The 20,718-nt window shown below is 44.5% G+C and overlaps 3 protein-coding genes across 6 annotated transcripts in view; all 3 read left to right on the top strand.

The window, feature by feature from the left end:
* The first annotated feature begins 34 nt into the window (after window positions 1-34).
* On the top strand, window positions 35-2,761 carry ccndx (cyclin Dx). The gene is made up of 4 exons (XM_019256019.2): window positions 35-1,177; window positions 1,263-1,478; window positions 1,848-2,159; window positions 2,258-2,761. Exons 1-4 carry the CDS (start codon window positions 917-919, stop codon window positions 2,405-2,407), a joined length of 939 nt encoding a protein of 312 aa, XP_019111564.2. The 5' UTR covers window positions 35-916; the 3' UTR covers window positions 2,408-2,761.
* An 874-nt stretch (window positions 2,762-3,635) lies between these two features.
* Window positions 3,636-8,421, top strand: nucb1 (nucleobindin 1). Of its 2 annotated transcripts, none has more exons than XM_019255760.2 (13): window positions 3,636-3,745; window positions 5,582-5,705; window positions 5,789-5,896; window positions 5,979-6,111; window positions 6,200-6,303; window positions 6,512-6,697; window positions 6,784-6,874; window positions 6,961-7,019; window positions 7,147-7,239; window positions 7,344-7,433; window positions 7,655-7,825; window positions 7,918-8,032; window positions 8,115-8,421. In XM_019255760.2, exons 2-13 carry the CDS (start codon window positions 5,586-5,588, stop codon window positions 8,192-8,194), a joined length of 1,350 nt encoding a protein of 449 aa, XP_019111305.1. In that variant the 5' UTR covers window positions 3,636-3,745; window positions 5,582-5,585; the 3' UTR covers window positions 8,195-8,421. The 2 variants fall into 2 exon arrangements, with proteins under 2 accessions (XP_019111305.1, XP_019111311.1); XM_019255766.2 differs by having other exon boundaries at window positions 3,640-3,909.
* Window positions 8,422-15,930: 7,509 nt separating this feature from the next.
* Window positions 15,931-20,718, top strand: part of ppfia3 (PTPRF interacting protein alpha 3) — a 28,896-nt gene continuing 24,108 nt past the window's right edge. For all 3 annotated transcript variants that reach the window (XM_019256149.2, XM_019256143.2, XM_019256153.2), the window contains exons 1-2: window positions 15,931-16,063; window positions 17,011-17,740. In XM_019256149.2, the coding sequence (XP_019111694.1) occupies window positions 17,360-17,740 (381 nt within the window). In that variant the 5' untranslated portion in view covers window positions 15,931-16,063; window positions 17,011-17,359. The remainder of the gene's footprint in view (window positions 16,064-17,010; window positions 17,741-20,718) is intronic.

Below are 20,718 nucleotides of genomic sequence, written 5' to 3'. Positions count from 1 at the left end.
TGAACATTTCTTCTCTGTCTTCATTACAAAGTAGTGTGCGGTAGTTTTGTAAAGTTTTGCTGTTGTTTATGGTTTGTGAAAAGTCATAAAACAATGACAAGTATAAATATTTAACAAAAACAAGGTCTAAAAAACCAAAGATGGTCAATTTAATATCATATACGACGAAAAAAAACGTTAGAACCAACTCATTTGGGAAAATAAAGTAGTGAAATGATAAATCAATTATCAGAATTGTCGCAATAATCGATTCAATATCAAACTTTACTTGTCTAGTTTGAATAATTCACATGAACTATCCAGCATTTCACGAGAAAAAGTCAAGATGAAGCATGAAAAATCATCTTTCTTTTCTCTTTCTCGCGTTGTAAACAAACACCGTCATCCTTTTGTCATCCGTCCCATTGTCAGAGTCTGGATGTGACCTTTCCTCTCCCCTCTCTGCCTCTCACCCCTCGTAGCCTTTTCTTTTCCTCCCATCTCTCTTTCACTGCCGGAGACAAGCTGTTGCTCTGTCACTGCGGGCCACTCCCTCACTTGTCTGCTCCTCTTTTCTCCTCCCCCCTGCCTCCCTCTCTCTCTCTCCCCTCTCCCCCACCTGTTGAAGCAATTGTTGCACGGACCGTATTGTTGTCTTCTTATTATTTTATGTCGACGCCCCTTTCTTACGGTCCCTCTGTGCCACTCCCTCTTTGGCTCTCCCTCCCTATAAAACTCAGAGAGCAGAGTTGAGGGGTGATATTCAGCAGAGCACCGCAGGAGGTCAAACTATTTCAACAAGGGCTGAGGAGGATCTGCAGGGATTTACCCATCTTCTAGTAACCTGCAGAAGAGTCCTGAGGTGACAGGGGGACACTAGCTGCTGTGTTTCTTTCCCATTTGGACGTAATCGAGTACATATTTTACCCAGCAGGCCATGCAGATGGACAAAAGCGTGTCTCTGTCTCTGTGGTGTGAGGAGGTGGAGGACGAGCAGAGTCACACTGATGCCCAGGCCCCGGGTCACACCACAGGCTCGTCTCAGCTGCGAGCCGCCTGGGACCCCACCGTGTCCGGTCACCGCGTCATCCAGAGGCTGCTCCACGTGGAGGAGAGGTACATGCCCTCCATGCTCTACATCACACTCATCCAGAGGGATCCAGAGCGCAGGGAGGAGCTGGCCAAATGGGCCCTGGAGGTATGAAACTCTCCAGTGTAATGTCATGGTGACAGATGTGACAGCTGAAGCCTCACATCTTTTTTTTTCTTTTGTCTCTCTCCAGGTGTGCTGTGAGTGCGGCTGCGACGAGGCAGTGTTCCCTCTGTCCGTCTCTCTGATGGACAGGTTCCTGTCCGCCTCTCTGTCTATACCTGTCTCACCATACTGCCTGGCTGCCGGCTGCATCCTCATCGCCTCCAAACTCACAGAGTGCGACAACGTCACCGCTGACACTCTCTGTGCCGCAGCTGAGTACAGCTTCCAGACGTCCAGCCTGCGGGTGAGTCGCTCGCACAGCATCCAGAGATCCAGCTGTGAGGCCCTAATATTAATAACACTTGACGTGTAAACCCAAAACTTGATTTTAAACACAGAATATCTCATTTTACACTTTTTTCTAAAGAGTTGTAGCAACAGCCTCCATCACACTAATCTAAAAAACATATTTCTGGTTTGTCTCTTTTGAGCTTGGATGACAACTTAACTATAGCTTTTAAATCCCTGATATTTATATTTGATAATCAAAGAGTTCATACTGTAAATTAGATCAAACGATGGCAGATGGATCACAAGTTAGAGCCCATAAATGATGCACACGGATATTAAAACTCTAATCACAGACATGCACCTTTTTTCCCCCCTCCATCAGGAAATGGAGCGTGTCATCCTCGCCACCCTCCGGTGGGACACAGCAGCGGTGACTCCGCAGGACTTCCTCCCACATTTTCTGGCCTGCGTGGAGGAGAGAGGAGACTCCGAGGGGGAGCTGCTCTCCACCCTGCGGCGGCACAGCGACACGCTGGCCGCCATGTGTGCCTGTGACTCCCGCTTTCTTGGAGCGCCGCCGTCACTTGTTGCTGCAGCATCACTGAACTGTGCACTGCGAGGTCTGGGCAACAAGGGCCCCACTCAGCTGGCTGTCATGGGTGAAGCACTGGCGGAGCTATGCCAGACGGACCTGGTGAGTACACCTGGAGGCCTGTTGATGAGGGTTAGGGGGTTTCATAGTCATGCATCTGTTGGAAAAATCTCTGATTTTCTCTCCGTCTCGCATCCCAGGCTGTGCTGCAGTGCTACAGTGACATGATCGAATACGCCCTCCGACAGAGGCTGAGGAGTGGGCTTCAGCAGGGCCCGATGGAGAAGGACGAGGAGGTGGAGAACGAAAGGCCCGGCACTCCCACCGACATGAGAGAGATTGATTTCTAAACACCGAATCTTGAATCTTGAACGTGTGAATCAATCAGAAGCTCTCAAAAGTTCATCAGTCAAACTGATATAAATCCATTATGACCTCAAAATGCTCTGACAAGTTTTCATAATGACTGTTAATTTATTTTTCACTTTATTTATTTGTGAACGATGTGTTTTCATCATGTGCCATATTTGATTATTATTAATTTTATTGTAGGCTTAGGCGTTGATTCGATGCATTATATTTATACCTTTTATTTATTATCACGTGCAATTGTTGTCGACTCTTTTTTAATGTTAATTTATTTCAACTTGCCATGGCTTTGTGTTTGTGTGCCGAATTTAATATACAACAAATCTATTTTTCAAAGCAATTAAACGTTTTAAACGTTCGTACAGACTCTGTGTTCATGTGCTGCTTTCACTTACCGCTCACCTTCTTTAGATAGATAGATAGATAGATAGATAGATAGATAGATAGATAGATAGATAGATAGATAGATAGATAGATAGATAGATAGATAGATAGATCTAGAATATCATCAAAATACTGTCTAGTAATCTGTTTTGCTGCCATAAATCTTGAATTTTTACAACAAGTGGAATACCTTTGAGTTTGTTCCAGTGAGTTTCTGAAGTATAGATAAATACGAAGCTGCAACAAAGTTTTAAGTTTTAAAGTGTCCACGCTCTTAATCCTGCATAACTTTAAGCCTTAATATAACCTGAACAGGTGAGTTGTATATAAATTCACCCTCAGTACAGTTGTCATGAACGGGGAAATTAGCTACAGAGACCAAAACTGTTTTTTGTACCAGGCTGTAAACATGTTTATTTCTGCTGTGAAGTTGGACATTTGGACATGGGGACTTATGGAGACTGACTCACTTCTGGAGCCAGCCTCAAGTGGACGTTTGAGGAACTGCAGTTTCGGGCACTTTGGCATTGGCTTCTGCAGCCAAACACACTTTAATTAAAGCTCAATTTCAGTAGCAGTATTTGCTCTACCTGCTATAATGGAGCTGCATTTAAAACAAATATGATAATTTATATTTAGCCTATAAATGAATGAGCACATTGTCCATAACGTTCAAAATGAAAAGTCTCTTTCACAAATATAATATTTTTTATTGATAAATAAATAGAAATAACAGTATAACATTTATTAAAATTAAATTAAAGTCATGAAATTTGGATTGAACTCCTACATCACAACATAAATAAACTAAATCAAACTGTGCTCGCTCCACGGCGCCTCTGTGGTACGAGCACAGCAGCTCGGTGGCGCGCTTTTCGTGAACGCGCGCTACCTTCGCCCGGGAGGAAACATCTCGACAGATCTCGACACAACCGGTGAGACAGTAAAGATACCTGCAGACACGCCGTGACTCATCTGAACCTGCTGTTTTAATTAATGTCGGCCTGGTTTACACGAAGAATTCATAAAACATCGTGAGATATCAGAGAGACTACGCAGGAAGGAGCCGTGCTAGACGTTTCCACAGCACACGGACACGGTAACCGGTTAAAAACACGCCTGAATTTAAAGAATGGACGTTTGAATGATAAACTACATAAACGTTTAATCATTTATAGCGTTTGTTTAGTGTCACGGTTAATTACACCGACAGAAATCTCTGTTTCCCAGTCATTCGGATGCAGGTGTTTTGGTCTAACGAGCGACCGTGTTAAGTGGTGACCGGTAGCCGAATTCCTCTGTGGTTGTCGTAATTAATGCCAGTTATTTAAAAACAGAAAGATGCGCTTTGTTTATTCAGGTTACAATATATATTTATTTTTTAAAATAACGTAACTGATTAATCTCTGAGGAATCTCTTCCTGTTTTCCACAGCTGTCGTAACTACTGCAACTGAAGGATGAAGGTCTCCAGTTAACACGGTCGCTCATTTAATCGAAACACCTAAACACCAAGCTAGCTAACTGGCTTCAAACACGCGTCATGCGGTAAAATCTGAAATATTCAGTTTAAAATGTTTTATTTTTTAATATTTTTTTAAATTTAGTGACACATGTGGCCTCTTAAATTAAATGTATCCTGTTACTTCAGCTCTTAGAAGAAGTTATCTGGCTTAAAAAACAGATATTAATGTTGTAAAATGTAAAATAAAATGTTCAAATATCTGAAGTCTCCTGATAAATTGGGCGTATAATGAACACACCTTATGATCCAGGTTATGATCAGGTTGTTTGCCCAGGTGTGCCAGGTGTACTTAACATGGTAAACAGTGAAAGGTCAGGTGAGGTCGAGTGTCCCTTGTTGTCCTGGTCTTCTGTCACATTAACCAAACCTGGTCTAACACTGCACTGTCAGAAATCACTCGTATAATAATATGCATTAAGATTGCACTAAATGATGATGTTGATTTGCTTTAATGGGTTGCAGTATTTATAGGTGTGTGTTTTTCTTTTGGAAACAGCGTGTGATCATTTATTTTCTGTGTTCTGCCTAAACTGTCTTCGTCGTGGTCACTGAACGAAGATTGAAGTCCAGTTAAGATCTCCGGGTGGGGAAGCTTCACGTTCAACACACAACGTGACGATGATTGTAGAGAGCTGTCACGATACCAAAATGAAAATAACCACGATACTACACCAGACAAAGTATCACGGTTCCGGGTATTATCGCGATACTGCTGCCTTTTTTAAATTATTATTATTTTTATGAATTTCAATATATTTGTACAAGTTATAAATACTTAATAATGTTGTTTGGTGCATGATAAACAGAATACTGGTGAAGTATTGAAACAACGAGTTTGTTTTTTTGAGCTAAATTAGTAGTTGCCACTGACGACGACTGTGTAGTTCGGTTGCAGCAGTTGCCACGTTGGTTTGTTTACAAGGGAGCAGCGTGCAGTGAGAAGCCGGGAGGAGAGCAGAGGCGGAAACTGGCACCGGTAGTATAGTAATCCACGGTAGTACCGTCGTGTAGAATTTCTAGTATAGTAGGAACTGTTACAATTTGGCACCGTGGGGTACCGTGCAACTCTAGTATCATGTCATTTTAAACATGTGGTATTGGAAAAGTATCGATACTTTTGACAACGTTATACTGGATACAAATAAACCAGGTTACTCTACATCTTCATCTGTATCCAAGGTTGAAGATTTTCAGTCAAACTTCTGCACCCACAGTTGTTGTGATATTCATTGTGTTTTATTTTGAAGGAGGATGAACTTGAAACCTGGCTGGCTGCTGCTTCTGTCCGTCGCTGCCGGGGTCTGGTCAGTGCCTATCGATCGCAATGTAGGCAACCAGGAGGTTAAAGAGGAAGTGCAGGAGGAGAACGGGGTAACGCTCTCAGCTGTCTTCAGTCGTTTGTGTGTTTGTTTGTGTCTGATTGTTGTGAATAACTTTACCACTCTCTCTTGCAGGACACCGGCCTGTACTACGACAGGTATCTCAGAGAGGTGATCGAGGTTTTGGAGACAGACCCTCACTTCAGAGAGAAGCTGCAAACAGCAAACACAGAAGACATCAAGGTCAGTCTTCATTCGTTTCCCTTCAGAGGATCTGACGTTTAATCCGCCTGTCTCACCTGTGACGTGTTGTGTCCTCCGTCAGAATGGACGCCTCAGCAAAGAGCTGGACCTGGTCGGGCACCACGTCAGGACTCGGCTGGATGAGCTGAAGCGTCAGGAGGTGTCTCGCCTCAGGATGCTTCTCAAGGCCAAACTGGACAGCACCAACATACAGAGTGAGTTAACACAGAGTGACTTCAGCCTCCAGCATGTGCAGGACATCATGGAAGTCATGTGTGTGTGCTGTGTGTATCTGCTGTGAAGCTTTGCAGATGGACCACGCCTCCCTGCTGAAGCAGTTCGAACATCTGGATCCCCACAATCAAAACACCTTTGAGGCCAAAGATCTCGAGCTCCTTATCTCGACGGTAAGAATGAGTCATGAATGAAAAAGATGCATCTTTGTTGGCCCAAATCAAATCAGATTTTTATTTTTTTGAGAGGGGGGAGAGCGAGTTTTCAGTAAAGGAGATGTGACTGCATCTTCAACCAATACCGTGCCTGACTAGGCATAACCCAGATAGTGAAACATATTTCAGGAATTTCAGGATGACAGCCTCTCTCTTTTTAATCCAGGCCACGAAAGACTTGGAGAACTATGACGCCGAGAGACACGAGGAGTTCAAACGCTATGAGATGCTGAAGGAGCACGAGAGACGGGAGTACCTGAAGGGTCTGGACCAGGAGAAGAGAGAGAGGGAGGAGAAGAGAATGCAGGAGCTGAAGGAGAAACACCGCCAGCATCCCAAAGTCAACGCTCCGGTAGGTGAAATGCATCCATGTCAAGTTTTCTGTGGAAACGAATGAAAGCAAATGAGTTACTTCTTTTTTCTTTTTTTTGTTTTCAGGGTAGCGTTGCTCAGCTACGAGAAGTTTGGGAGGAGACGGACGGACTGGATCCTCAGGAGTTCAACCCCAAAACATTTTTTAAACTGCACGGTGAGCGACGCCTCTTCTTTCTAACGTGACGTCCTTCATTCACATCGAACTCGATGATGACAAGTTTTCATTTCTTCTCTGTGTAGACACAAACGAAGACGACGTTTTAGATGAGCAGGAGCTAGAGGCTCTCTTCACTAAAGAGGTAACATCATGTCTTCTGGATTGAAATTCCAGCTGTTTCGTCTACAGAAAAAACTTTTTAACCTGACAGCGGCGTCATGCACGGCATCTCTGCGGCAGCGTAACATCTGTTTGTTTCCCTCCTCCAGCTGGAGAAGGTCTACGACCCGAAGAACGAGGAAGACGATATGATGGAGATGGAGGAAGAGAGGCTGAGGATGAGGGAGCATGTCATGAAAAATGTGAGTCTTGTTTTATTTTACTTTTTATGTTCCTGCTCTAGTTTTCATCAGGAGTCAGTGTCCACCTAGACATGACACGAGTTTTACGTCTCTTGTGTTAAAAGGTGGATACTAATAAAGATCGTCTGGTGAGCCTGGAGGAGTTCCTGAAGTCCACTGAGAAGAAGGAGTTCAATAATCCCAAAGAGTGGGAGGTAAAGAGCCCGGAGGGGGGCTGAGTGTTGTGGCAGTGGGTGGGTGATTGGACGGCTGTGTGGTTCAAATATATTCTCACTCACGCAAGACGTAACGTTACGTTTAGCTGATGGAGCACTCCAACAATTTTTAAAAAAAGGATCAAATCCAGGATAATCCTGTTATTTAATTCCAAACCCACGACCCTTGTCTTACATCCGTCCCCCTGCTGTCTCTCAAGACTCTGGACACCAAGCCGGTCTACTCCGAGGAAGAGCTCCAGAGATTTGAGGCCGAACTCCGGGACAAAGAGGAGGAGCTGAAGAGGAAGGCGGAGAACCTGCGTCAGGAGCAGGAGCTGCTGAAGGAGAGAGGCAAAGCCCTGGAGGCGCAGAGGAGGGAGTACCAGCAGGTAAGTGTCGCACCGTGGATCCTGTGGCATTAGTTAACGAGCAGTTTTCAGCGTGTACAGCTGATCATTTAATTACAATTGTCTAATTTCAGGCCGTGTTAGAGATGTCCCAGAGAAAGGAGCAGCAGGCAGCAGACGGGCAGCCTCCTGCGGGTCCTAACGAGGTGCTGAAGTTCCAACCAGAGGCACAAAAAGTGGAAACTAAAGGTAAACGATGTGAAGTTTGATGTGTGTGACGGTGTCGGCATGAGTTTCTAAATTTTATTGAGTGTCATCTCTCTTCTTACAGAAGCAAAAGCTCCGGCCGAAGCCGAAGCCCCGAACAATCTGCCTGCAGAACCTCCACAGAACCTGCCGATACACACCTGAAGCAGCACACTCTGACAGCCTTAACGCACACACACACAAACGCACACACACACACACACGCACACACACTCTTGATTTGCACTGACACAGACGTCCAGATGAGTCCTACAAAGTGAAAGTATTGTACTGTGTTCATTTCTGTGGTCTACATACATCAAATCAACAGATATCAGTATGTGTGTGTTCAGAAATCTTCAGTTTCAGTGAAGCTTTTTATCAATGCAGTGTTTTTATTTCAGTGTCAAACCACAAACGTCCCCATAAAATAAATAAAGTCTTAATTTAAAACCTCTGAACTCAAACGTCTGCTCTCTCTGCTGTCTCAGTGTGAGTGAGTGAAAACTCAGTCGAGCTCTGGGTCGAGTTTTCTTGCTGGATCAGAGTGTAACATTCGTGCAGCTCGCCCAGCGTTAAATGGGACGTACGAAGAGGTGTCCTCGTTTGCAGCCTTGCTCCAGACATGAAATATTACTATGAAACAAAATGGAAAAATACAAACATATTTGCTGGTTGTAGCGTTAAATTCAGAACGTGTTGGACCCTGAGAAGTCATCCCGTGATATTTTAAAGGTTCAGTGTGTGAGATTAATTTTCAGAATAAGGCAAACGTGGAATATAATATTGATAACTATGTTTTCATGCATGTGGTCCTTACAGTGTTGTTTCTCCCTTGCACTAAGATGGGAAGCGTGATGTGAGGAGATTGCAATACATTAGACCACTAGATGCAACTTTAAGTTATAGAATATATAATTTATTGACCGTTGGGTGGGTTTTTCAATCATAGGTGCGCCGGTTACAGCGTCTCAGGGTTTGACTCTGACCTGTGGCCCCTCACTGCACGTCATTGTCCTCCTGTCACTCTTCTGCTGATATAAAATATATTAAATCTGCTGAAATGCCACCGTGATCTGTTTATGTTGAGCTCTAACTGCAACCTGAATATGAGGTCGCTGCGAGAAAGCATTAACTGTGGATGAGAGCAGAGGTCTTCATACGTTTATTATTTAATGTTTCAACTCAAAAGACAAGAACTGTCATATTTGTTTAGTATAATAAGAGTTTAAATGTATGAAATTCATTCAAATAATATAATTTTTAAATCACTGTAGCCAACAAATCACAAGAACCGTGAATGTGATGTGGTGCAGCAGCAAGTCGACAGAGTACAGTATGATAAACACCTCATATGAGATGTTTTGTATTTATATGTGTTAGAGAAATTAGATACAATAAAAGAATATAAGGATAAGGAGAGATGTGGCTGAGTGTATATAAAAGGTGGATGTGACCCCGTTTACAGCCGCCCTCCACCTCCTCCTCCCTGCAGATCCCCGGCCTGTTGTCCACTGTCACGGCTCCCCGGGGACCCGCTTGATGCTTGTTGTTGTCCTGCTGATGATGAGATGCTCCCGTGGTCGCCACCCAGGACATTCCTGTCAGCATTCCTGTAACCCGCTGACCTGTCGTGACCTCCGCACGGCTCCTCCTCTCCTGGTGTCCACGCAGCTGCCTCCTGTCAGTCACCGCGCTGTCACACTGTCATACCAACCAAATAAAGATGTCTCCAGGAAGCTGCCTGCATCGTGAAGTCACTGTTTATTACGACTGGAGTTCAGACCCCAGCAGAGCACTTTTATTTTGAAATGTTCAGACTCATTGAGTGTTTGGATGCACAAACGTGTCAGTTCCTCAGTTAGTCCAAGTAAAACAAGACGAAACAGTATGCAGGGTTACGTTATCAGTTTGTAACGCTGGAAGCCTGAAGATTCATTTGAGACGCAGCTCAAGTTTTTCTAGTCATAAATCTTTAGAGAACATGATGATTGGAGGTGGTCATTCTCATGCTGTGTGTAAGCTGTAAGAGAAGTTTCGGGGGTTGATACCGTTTGTCACAGATTTTGCTGTCAAATGTAAACTTTTTCAAGCACTTGAAAATTGATAGAAATGATTGAACATCCCTCCCAAAAATCACATTAAGACACGAAGTCAATGAGGAACGCCATAGCAAAAAATCATGTTGTGACTTGGTATCAAAAACTTGTGACATTCGAAGATGGTTTGAGATCAGAAACAGCCTTATTGTCAAATCTACGTTGGAAAGCCGCCCGTCCTCTGAACGCCCTCGCTCTCTGGTTTGATGTTGTACGGTTTCATGAATCTGTGATTTTCCTGGAGGTCACAGTTTTCTTCAAAAATATGGTCTCACTACAATAACGTGGCTCCAAAGGGGACTAACATCATCGCACATGAATACAGTCGGGCTCATTGGATCCACAAGAGTCTGCCAAATCTGCAGAAATATTCAAATAACATATTTACACTGCATGGGATTAGAGGATTGAACCCATCATCATCACAAGGACAAAGGTCGAAGGGCCATGCCAGTTTTTCCTGCCAACGTCGGAGCGTTATTTAGGCTCCTTCCCAAAACAAGCTCACAAGACATGTTTGGTACCAAAAGGATGACATTTGGTCGTCTCGTTTCACATCATGTCTTCGCTCTAGCCTTTAAAAAGCCGAGCACTGCAGCCTCTGACGGACACCGACACCGGCTCAGGACGTAGACGTCCGAGCGGAGGTGAATCAACACTCAAATAAGACGTTAAGACAGGTTCGATAAGATGAAATAAATAAAGTCTGAGTCAGGCTCTCCCTGTGGGACGGGTCTATGTTGTGTTGTGTTATCCAGCATCTGACATTTCATCCAGCTGTTTGTGACCAGAGGTGGCACTGAAGCTGTCGACACACTGTCAGCAGGTCTGTTAAGACATCCCGATGTGATCCTGTGTGTATACTGTGCTCAGGAGTGTCATGAAGGCATCTTTGCTCTGACACTGAGAAATACTTTGACTCCTGTAGTATGTGAGGCTGGATTTGTACTTTTACTGCAGTATTAGGCCACGATAGAGATAGTCATACTTTTAGTAAGTTAGAGAGTTTTTCCTCACTCACTGTCTGTGGCCGCTGTGACCTCAAAGAAGAAAAAAACAACTCCTGTAATTCAGTAAATGCTGCCTCCTCCTCCTCCTCCTCCTCCTCCTCCTCTGTAATGGACCTCATATTCAGCTGCTGCCGCCAAATCACAACATGTTGATGTCTGTCTGCTCCTCTCTGCTCTCTGTGTTTGTGTCTTCACAGACGGGTAAAGACAGGTATTTGCAGGTAATGATTAATATTGAGATAATAGTCAGTTATTCAGGAAAACAGAGCAGCTTCGTGTTCACTGACTCATCTGTCAGGCTGCTCCGATCAGTCTGATTAGTAAAAACTGTGCAATAAATAAACATCTTCATCATCGATGAACAAAACAAAGACATTTATGAGATTATGAAACATTGTAAGCGCCCAATAATAGTCCAATTATTTGGACTGGAAATAAGAACTGAACTCCACGCGACTTCAAACCAGGAGCGTTTCAGACTTTGTTAACTTGGTTTATGTGCGTCTAAATATGTAAATATCTCTTATATATGTGTTTTATTTTGAAAAATCGACCAGATGCTCTGTTCTGTTCACGGCGTCGGTCAAAAATAAAACAGCCGTGTATCATCAGCTGAGCGGAGGCCCACTTCTGGGACCGGCGGGGTTTGAAACATTGACTAGAACAGACGCAAAAATGAAAAATTAGACGCATTTGTGCATCCTCTTCAGTCTCTTCTCCTCTGTCATTACGTCCATAGAGGCAGCTGAGCCCGGCAGTTACATTGCCCATTTACCCAGCTCCGGTTCTGGCACGACACCGCATTCTCACGCGCCCTTGGCTTTGAAAACCTCTTCCTTCTTCTTCTTCCCGGTGATCCAAAGCGCCTGTGGTACAAACACTGCTCTGAGTTCACAGCCCGGCTAACAAACTGAGCTAACAGCAGCTACAGCTGTCAGCAGTTTACTTCACTGTCCATCAGCAAAACTCTGTAAATCACAGAGAGTTGAGGCGGAGCAGCCGGAGGACATCAGAGGGAAAACCAGAAAACATTTCCTCCATAAAATATGATCCAGTTTCACCAGAATCAGTGAAATAGTTGCTGCTGTGTGACTTAGTGCCGTAAAGCGTTACGTACTTCTCGCGTGTTACAAGTCAGTGTGACATCAACATGATTTAAAATGTTATTTTAAGGTTTCAAAGTTACAAAATGTTGCTTTAAATATAAATATTCACCAAACAGTTTGTAAGTATTAAACCCCCTCTTCCTCTCTCTCTCTCTCTCTCTCTCTAAAATACCTTTTTGCACATTTTATTTAATGCACTTTGAATTTTATCTGCTGTCTCTACATCAGCCTCTCTGAAGAGGACATTACGTCACCTACAACTCACCTCCTCCTCCTCCTCCTCCCCACCTTCCTCCCTTCCCTCCGTCACCACCTTGGGACTTTAAGACCCGCCTGCCCTGAGATCTGATTGGCTGACAGATGTAGCCTTTCATGACTGGTGATGGTGACTGGTACATTTAATTTTTTTTTATTTTACCGACCTGTCTGTCAGTCTTCTGGCATGAGTAGCGGGTCATTTAATCATGAGGAAGACATTTGATTTAATTAGTTTAATAATCCCTATAATAAACCTCTCAGCCCTCCAGATGAGTCACACTGATATTAACTTTTAACACAAGTTTTAAGTTGTTTATTTTTGAGTGTTAAACCTTTTCAACCTTCAGTTTTTTACAGTTAAATATTAAATCCATGATGCAGGTCTAGAATGGAGACAGACCTTATGGTGGTAGTGCACTGCATGTCCCTGCTTGAGCCTCCAGAGGGAGCAATTTTTGAATTATTCCGGTAAGTTTCAGGTACCACACAGGAAGAATAAACTGAGGGGTTCATTCTTGTGTCTGACCGTCCTGATGGGGTTCGTTAGTTTTGTGTTTAAACGTAGAAACACGTGAACGCAGCGCAGTGACAGTGACAGAGAGGACGTGAGGAGTTCAGGTGTGACAGGCGGTGAACGCGGGGGTCTTTAGGACCCAGCAGAGGAGAGGCGAGGGGCGGGAGGACGTCAAGTTACGCGGAACAGCCGGAAGAACGCCGGAAGCAGTATTGCTTACCTTCAGAATAAAGTTTCAACTATTCAACTACTACAAATGTACAATGCTGCCCATAAGTTTACATATGTTTTGTTTCTTGGCCATTTCTCAGAGAAAATGAATGATAACACAAAATGTTTTCTTTCACTCTTGGATAGTGGTTGGCCAAAGCCATGTATTGTGAAATATCTGTGTTTACTCTTTTTAAAAGCACAATGACAACAGAAACTATCCAAATCACCCTGATCACCTTTGTAATTCAGCCTGATAACCTGTGACTAACTTGAAACAATTGGGATTGAATGGCTATTAAAGGTAACTACCTTCACCTGTGATCTGTTTGCTTGTAATTAGTGGGTGTGTATAAAGGTCAGTGAGTTGCTGGACTCCTAAAAACTCTTCTATCCCTCATGTGGTGCTGTTCTGATGTCTTGGATGCAGAATCATGGGAAAAGCAAAGCAAAAAAAAAGGTTTTGTGTCATCATTCATTTTCTCTTACAAATGGGCAAGAAACCATGAATTCTGTAAGGGGATGTTAACTTGTGAGCAGCACTGTATGCCAGGACTTATTTTCTGAGCAGAAACATACTATAGTGCAAGTTTTCAACAAAAGATTTATGTCCACAAGGAGAACATCCCAACATTTTTTGGCTGTGATCCTTCATGGATATGTTGTTGCAAGTGGTTGAACCAAATAATGATGTTTCCTTCGCAGAGTGTTTAATTTGATTAGATTTTGGACACCTAAAACTTAGATTAGAGAAAAGTGAGCTGGAATTAATTAAAAACATAAATACCATATGCTGTCTTAACTACTATCATTTTGTAACCTCTCAGGTTTATCCTGTGACAGTTGTACGCGTGTATTTGTGAGTTTATTGTGAGCGAACATCAACCAGGTCACCAACAGCAGACACAGCAGCCGCTAATATCACTGACTAGTCCAACAGCAGTCAGCCCAGCTCGGCGTCTGTCTTTCAGCCTTTTATTTCACCAAGCTCTCACCAACCACTAAAAGTTAGTCCCACATTTACTCTTGTCCAATGGCTCGCTTGCCCAGTTTTGGCACAACACTATCAGCATTCTTGCACACCCTGGGCCTGTAAACCTCCCTTCTCTACGTCCCGGTGGTCTAAAGCGCCCATGGTACAAACACTAACACTCCCCCAGTGCCCTGAGCTCACAGTGTGCCAGGCTTACAAACTGAGCTAACAGCAGCTACAGCTGGGCAGCAGTTTACTTCACTGTCCATCAGGAAACTCTGTAAATCATCAGTGCATCATCAGTTTCACCAGAGTCAGTGAAATAGTTGTTGGTGTGCGCCTGTGCTTTCTATCCAGGTAGCTGGTCTTTGATTATTTCGTAAAAACACAAAAGCAAAATGTTGCGTTATTTTTGTATAGACGTATAAAATATTGGAAAGTAACATCAATGTATGAATATAACTGATAATAGACTTTAAAATTAGGTTGTTGTACAAACTGAGGTTTGGATTAGTAAATACAGTCACAACTTAAGAGAGAAGCTAATCCTCTCTCTAGGACCTAACTATCCCATCAAAAGCTTTACATAACTCTAATTACAGGCTTGCAACTGTTTTGGGTCTAGTACTAGGATAATATTTACTGCTGGTGATTTGTACATGCATGCAAGTCTGTTACAGTCTGCAGTGCAGTTCAATATTTGATGCATGATTAAAAGCCGCCATAAAAATGTGCTAAAGGCCATTTTTATTTAACTTTTACTGCCCAAAACACATAAAAATAAAGAGATAATTAATTTCATTATTATATTTGAAATACATACAGTCGTCCCTCGCTATAACGCGGTTCACTTTTCGCGGACTCGCTGTTTCGCAGATTTTTTTAGTGTAATTTTGCATGCTTTTTTTTTTACAGCGTACTGTACAGTATGAACGCGCATTGTGTTCTGCGTCCTAAATTGGCTAAGGGAGAACCACACATGTGTTCTGCGTCCTGATTAACTAAGGGAGTACAGTGGTCCCTTGTTTATCGCGGGGGATACGTTCTAAAAGTAACCCGCAATAAACGAAATCCGCGAAGTAAGTTTTACAATTATTACACATGTTTTAAGGCCGTAAAACCCCTAACCACACACTTTTATACACCTTTTTACACGCATATTGTACAGTTCCCTAAATTAACTCCGGATGCAGAACACACGTGCGGTTCTCCCTTAGCCAATCCGAGCCAGAACACAATGCGCGTTCATACGTACAGTACGCTGTAAAAATAAGCTGCAAAATTAACAAAAAAATCCGCGAAACAGCGAGTCCACGAAAAGTGAACCGCGTATAGCGAGGACGACTGTACTGTACAAAATGCGTGTAAAAGGTGTAAAAGTGTTTGGTTAGGAGGTTTTTATGGCACGTTAAAACATGGGTATAATTGTAAAACTTACTTCGCTGGATTTCATTGTTTATTGAGGGAGAACGTTCCCCAGTGGATAAACGAGGGGACCATGTAGCTCACTGATGATGATTAATAATTTATATTGGTGTTTACCTATTTTTGGGGCCCCTGTCAGTGGTGGGCCCTTGGACTTGTCTTAACTTTTCCGCCCCTGCTTTGTGTCTCTTTTTTTTAATGCCTTTTATTCTGAAAGTCTCCCCCCGGATGTCTCCCGTGTTCTCCTGCGTGCAGTCTGACGCAGCGGCTGACCTGGAGCTCCCACAGCAGAGGGAGGGCGGGGATGGGGCAGGCTGGTAAACCGGGCTGTAACGGGGGGATGGAGCTGCAGCCTCCGTCTCTCAGACGCGTCTTCTCTGATGGGTGAACCGAGCCGGCGATGCGCGTCTGTGTCCTTTCTCTGCCGACCATGGACCGGGTAAGACCCGCCGACCTGCTCCTGTTTGTGGAGGATGGTGACGGCGCTACGGTGCACGGATCCTTTGACCATCCAGCTGTTTTTATGGGTGGGAGGGATGATGGGGGGGTGGTGGTGGTGGTGGTGGTGTGAGGAGGGGAGGAGGAGGAGGGGAGGCAGTGGGGTGTTGATAGGAAATAGACGCCTTGCAGTCGGAATAAAGCCAAAGAGGCGCACCTTTTATTCCACGACATTTAGCATCATCACATCAGCAGGAATTAATCCAAATTGCGCAACATCTCGCTTAATTAGGCCTACATCATTTAGAGATGATTGGCACCTCCCACCATGATGTGATAGCGGCGTGAGCAAGCCCCTTAAATAATAATAAATAATAAATAAATAAATAAATAAAAATCCACATTCAGGCCCATTTATTTTGTCCAGACAGACGCTCATTTCCTGTCCTCACACCCTGAAGCTCCTGAATCAGCCAGAATATTTTTACAGGAGCAGAAGCCGATTTCCTCCTGGATACAGCCCGTGATTACAATTCATGATGACACCCTTTTTTTTTTTTCACATCACATCATGAATGTCTGAAGCAGCGCCGCATCTTTCTCCTCCTCTCCTCCTCTCCTCCTCCTCTCCTCCTCTCCCTTCAAGGCCCTGACAATTGTTCCGTGTTTTCTTGCTGTGTGCGTGCAGGCGGAACGTTCACGACTCATTTCCGAACATCATGCGCATTTATGTTCACCAATATGGGAAAAAATAAGAAGAAGAGCCGAGACATGAAGTGATGGATGCTGCTTCTTCTTTTTTTTTAAAGTATCGCGATGACATGTCAGGAGATGTGTGTGTGTGTGTGTGTGTGTGTGTGTGTGTGTGTGTGTGTGTGTGTGTGTGTGTGTGTGTGTGTGATCCATCATTGTGATCGCATCCTCTTCTTCTTCTTCTTCTTCTTCCAGGTTCTTCTCTCGTCTCACTGCTGAAGGCCAGGTCGGAGGGGGTCAGAGGTCGCCCGCCCCAAAACCTGCACTTCTCCCTCTTACCCCCTGCACTTCCCTGCACCCACCCTCCTCCACCTCCTCCCACTTGTCTCATATCCCCAACTTTTCTCTCACAAACTCACCCGGCACTTGTTTCTCTGCCTGCCAGCCTCACCCAATCAGCTTGTGAGTGGAGGGTAAAAAAAAAAGAAGACCCTCCACCCTCCATCCAACGGACGGAGTAACTGTTTCATGACGAGTCAGCCGTTCACCAGACACCAGTGACAGCTTCTCAGATAACGCCTCTCGCACAACCCCAGGCCTCAAGATGATGTGCGAGGTGATGCCCACCATCTCCGAGGACGGGCGCGGCGGAGGAGGAGGCGGCTCGTCTTCCCCGGCTGGGGGCGGAGGAGGGATGGGCGGAGGAGGGATGGGAGGCATCGGGGGATACGGCAGCCGGGACCCCCGCGGCGGTAGTGGTGGTGGTGGTGGTAGTGGCGGCGGAGGAGGAGGTGGCAGCAGCGATGAGGGCGGCAGCACGGGCAACCTGGAGTCGCTGATGGTGAACATGCTGACGGAGAGGGAGAGGCTGCTGGAGAGCCTGAGGGAGACGCAGGACAGTCTGGGGACGGCGCATCTACGCCTGAGAGAGCTCGGCCACGAGAAGGAGTCCCTGCAGAGGCAGCTGTCCATCGCCCTGCCACAGGTACGACACTCACCTGAGAGAACCTCACTGGCTGCACACGAAACGAGCTGTGGAGGAAACACAAGTCTCTGCTTCTAATCCAGCATCTCTGTCCCGTCTGCTCGATCACTTCAACAGAAATGGGTCATTTTTATGTTTTGCCTCGTCAAGGTCAGACTGAAGGTGTGAACGAGGGAAGGTGCTGTAACATTTTACCAAAATAAGACGTCCAATCATGGAGATAATCACCTGTTCTAAGATAGAGAAGTGCGTGTGCATCTCTGCATGTCTGACTAGAGGAACAGCGTTTGCATGTTGTGCAATATTTACGTCATTATCTCTCATATATGTTTGTTATTTACAATCATCTGGACAGATGTGCACATCCTGCAGAAGCGTTCAGAGACACGCTCACTGAGGGAGACAGGAGATGATTATTATGTGAATGCTTTGATATTTGGACTGATTTAAAGGTCCGGTGTGTAGATGTTAGTGGCGTCTTAGTGATGAAGTTTCAGATTGGAACCGACTGAAAACCCCTCACGTCTCCCTCTCGGTTCAAGCACGAAGGAGAAACTACAGCAGTGGTGTGTAGCCGAGGTGGACTTTGTCTCTAATTTCAGGTAAATTAGAAGTCAAACATGTTATCTCAAGTCTGCTCGGCTCGAAATCTGAAACGTTTTAGGTGCAAACTGAGAAAATATGAAAATATATAAGCCTGAGTTTGTCTTCATAGTGGCAGTGGAAGCTGTGTTTGCTGACAGCCTGGTTCAAGATAATAAGAGAACAAAGTTATTGCAAATTCACATCAAAATGACGACATACTGTATGAAAATACACGATTATAATTCATCCTCCTGTTTGTTTACTTACTGCATGTAACATGGAGAAAATACTCGAAACGCTGCGTTCAGAGTCTGACCTCAGTGCAAGTAAACATGTATTATCAGTAGCACGCACTCGTGCACTGTATCAGCCGCGCTCACAGTGAAAATGGTTGCTTTCACGGCGCTGAATTATTGATGTGTTAACCTGTAAGCAGGATTTTAATGTTGTAGCTCGTCCAGGTGCTGCTGAGTCTGACTTCTTTATTGTGCTGCCGGGGAGTTTAAAGTACAGGGACACAGATGAAAACCTCGCGTCTCTAACGTCATCACCAGCTTTCTCTTCTCTCATTACAACTCTGTAGGTAATGCTACATCCTGCAGCTCAAATCATGCCGTCTGTGTTATAGAGTAGGGTATAATGATGGTAGCTCGTTATGAGCTCGTTACATACTGAACTTTATTCTGCAAAGGAGACTAACTGTCTCACGAATACTGAAGTACCAGTACCTTAAAACTTTAGTGACCTCATTTACTTAATGAAGTATGTTTTCTTAAAGGTACAGTGTGCCACATGTTTGTTGCCTTTGAATCAGGGTCCGCCACGTTTCTACAGTAGCCCAGAAGGGACAAACTAACAGGCCTTTCGCATTTTCCGCCTGTTTTGCAGCAGCCCTAGTTTGAGGGTGAAGCGAGGGAGTTGTAATTGCATAGAAATTAGTTTTTTTGTTATTTAGCGCTCCCAGTTTCGAAGTGCAACCCCACTGTGGTAAATCTGTTCAGCTGCACTCAAAGTATTTGTTCAAATTTGATCAAAATCTAGCGAGTCGACAACTTTACTAACAGCCGATCATCAACCAGGTCACCAGCAGCAGCAGCTGATATCACTGACTAGTCCAGCAGCAGTCAGTCCAGCTCGGCGTCTGTCTTTCAGCCTTTTATTTCACCAACCACTAAAAGTCAGTCCCACATTTACTCTTGTCCGACGGCTTCTTGCTCGCTCACTCTCTTTTTCTCTTCTTCCTCTGCTTCCTCCATCAGCGTCCTCTTCACTCTCTTCTCCTCTGCCATTATGTCCATAGAAGCTGCTGAGCCTGGTTACCTCCTCTTCTTCTTCCTGGTAGTCCATAACGCCTGTTGGTACAAACACTCAGTCCGTCAGCTTGGCGGTGAGCTCAGAGCGACGGGTACCCGTCGCTCTGAGCTCACCGCCAACCCCCGTCAGCTCACCGCCAAGCTGACGGACTGAGCTAACAGCAGCTACAGCTGTCAGCAGTTTACTTCACTGTCCATCATAAACTCTGTAAATCACAGAGAGTTGAGGCGGAGCAGCCGGAGGACATCAGAGGGAAAACCAGAAAACACTTCCTCCATAAAATGTTTTCGTCAGCGTCCTCTTCGCTCTCTTCTCCTCTGCCATTATGTCCATAGAGGCTGCTGAGCCCGGTTACATTACCTGCTTGCCCAGCTGATTGATTCTGGGCAGCTCGGCTAACAAACTGATCTAACAGCAGCTACAGTTTACTTCACTGTCCATCATAAACTCTGTAAATCACAGAGAGTTGAGGCGGAGCAGCCGGAGGACATCAGAGGGAAAACCAGAAAACATTTCCTCCATAAAATATGATCCAGTTTCACCAGAATCAGTGAAATAGTTGCTGCTGTGCGCCTGTGTTTTCTATCCAGGTAGCTGGTAGTGACATATGCCCTAAAACACAAGCAAGATGTTGCATTATTTCTGTATGGACATATAAGTAACATCAATGTATTAATATAAATGATAATAGACTTTAAAATTTGGCTCATGTTGTACAAACTGAGGCAGCCATCGTTTTTTATCGTGCAGCTGCTGGAACATTTCTTCATCCAGATGTTTGAAAGACTCTTTGAGGATGCTGAATATACTTCATGTACATATTTCACCAAACTGCATGCTTGTCTTTGTGATTTAGACGTTACACATGAGAGCCGATGCTACCTAAAACCTGGAGATGACGGCGAAAACATCGCATTTGGCCCTGCAGCACAGAGGCCAATTATTATATTATCCCACATCCTGGCGCTTTGAGAGCTAATCATTTTGTAATTCCACTCAACATACAAGGGCTCCATCTCTATTTTCAGGCAGGAGTCATTGTTGGGCGCCTCGGGCAGCGATGATGCCTCCCTCATTGT

The sequence above is a fragment of the Larimichthys crocea genome, chromosome XII (genome assembly GCF_000972845.2).
Source record: "Larimichthys crocea isolate SSNF chromosome XII, L_crocea_2.0, whole genome shotgun sequence".
Classification (NCBI taxonomy): Eukaryota; Metazoa; Chordata; class Actinopteri; family Sciaenidae; genus Larimichthys; species Larimichthys crocea.
The sequence above is the reverse complement of the archived record's forward strand: the minus strand, read 5'-3'. Positions and strand labels throughout refer to the sequence as shown.

Coding starts and splice junctions, on each gene's coding strand:
- ccndx (XM_019256019.2), top strand. CDS start 917: ATGCAGATGGACAAAAGCGTGTCTCTGTCTCTGTGGTGTGAGGAGGTG. Junction 1,178..1,262: donor TGGCCAAATGGGCCCTGGAG/GTATGAAACTCT, acceptor GTCTCTCTCCAG/GTGTGCTGTGAGTGCGGCTG. Junction 2,160..2,257: donor AGCTATGCCAGACGGACCTG/GTGAGTACACCT, acceptor CTCGCATCCCAG/GCTGTGCTGCAGTGCTACAG.
- nucb1 (XM_019255760.2), top strand. CDS start 5,586: ATGAACTTGAAACCTGGCTGGCTGCTGCTTCTGTCCGTCGCTGCCGGG. Junction 7,020..7,146: donor AGGCTCTCTTCACTAAAGAG/GTAACATCATGT, acceptor TCCCTCCTCCAG/CTGGAGAAGGTCTACGACCC. Junction 7,240..7,343: donor GGGAGCATGTCATGAAAAAT/GTGAGTCTTGTT, acceptor TTGTGTTAAAAG/GTGGATACTAATAAAGATCG.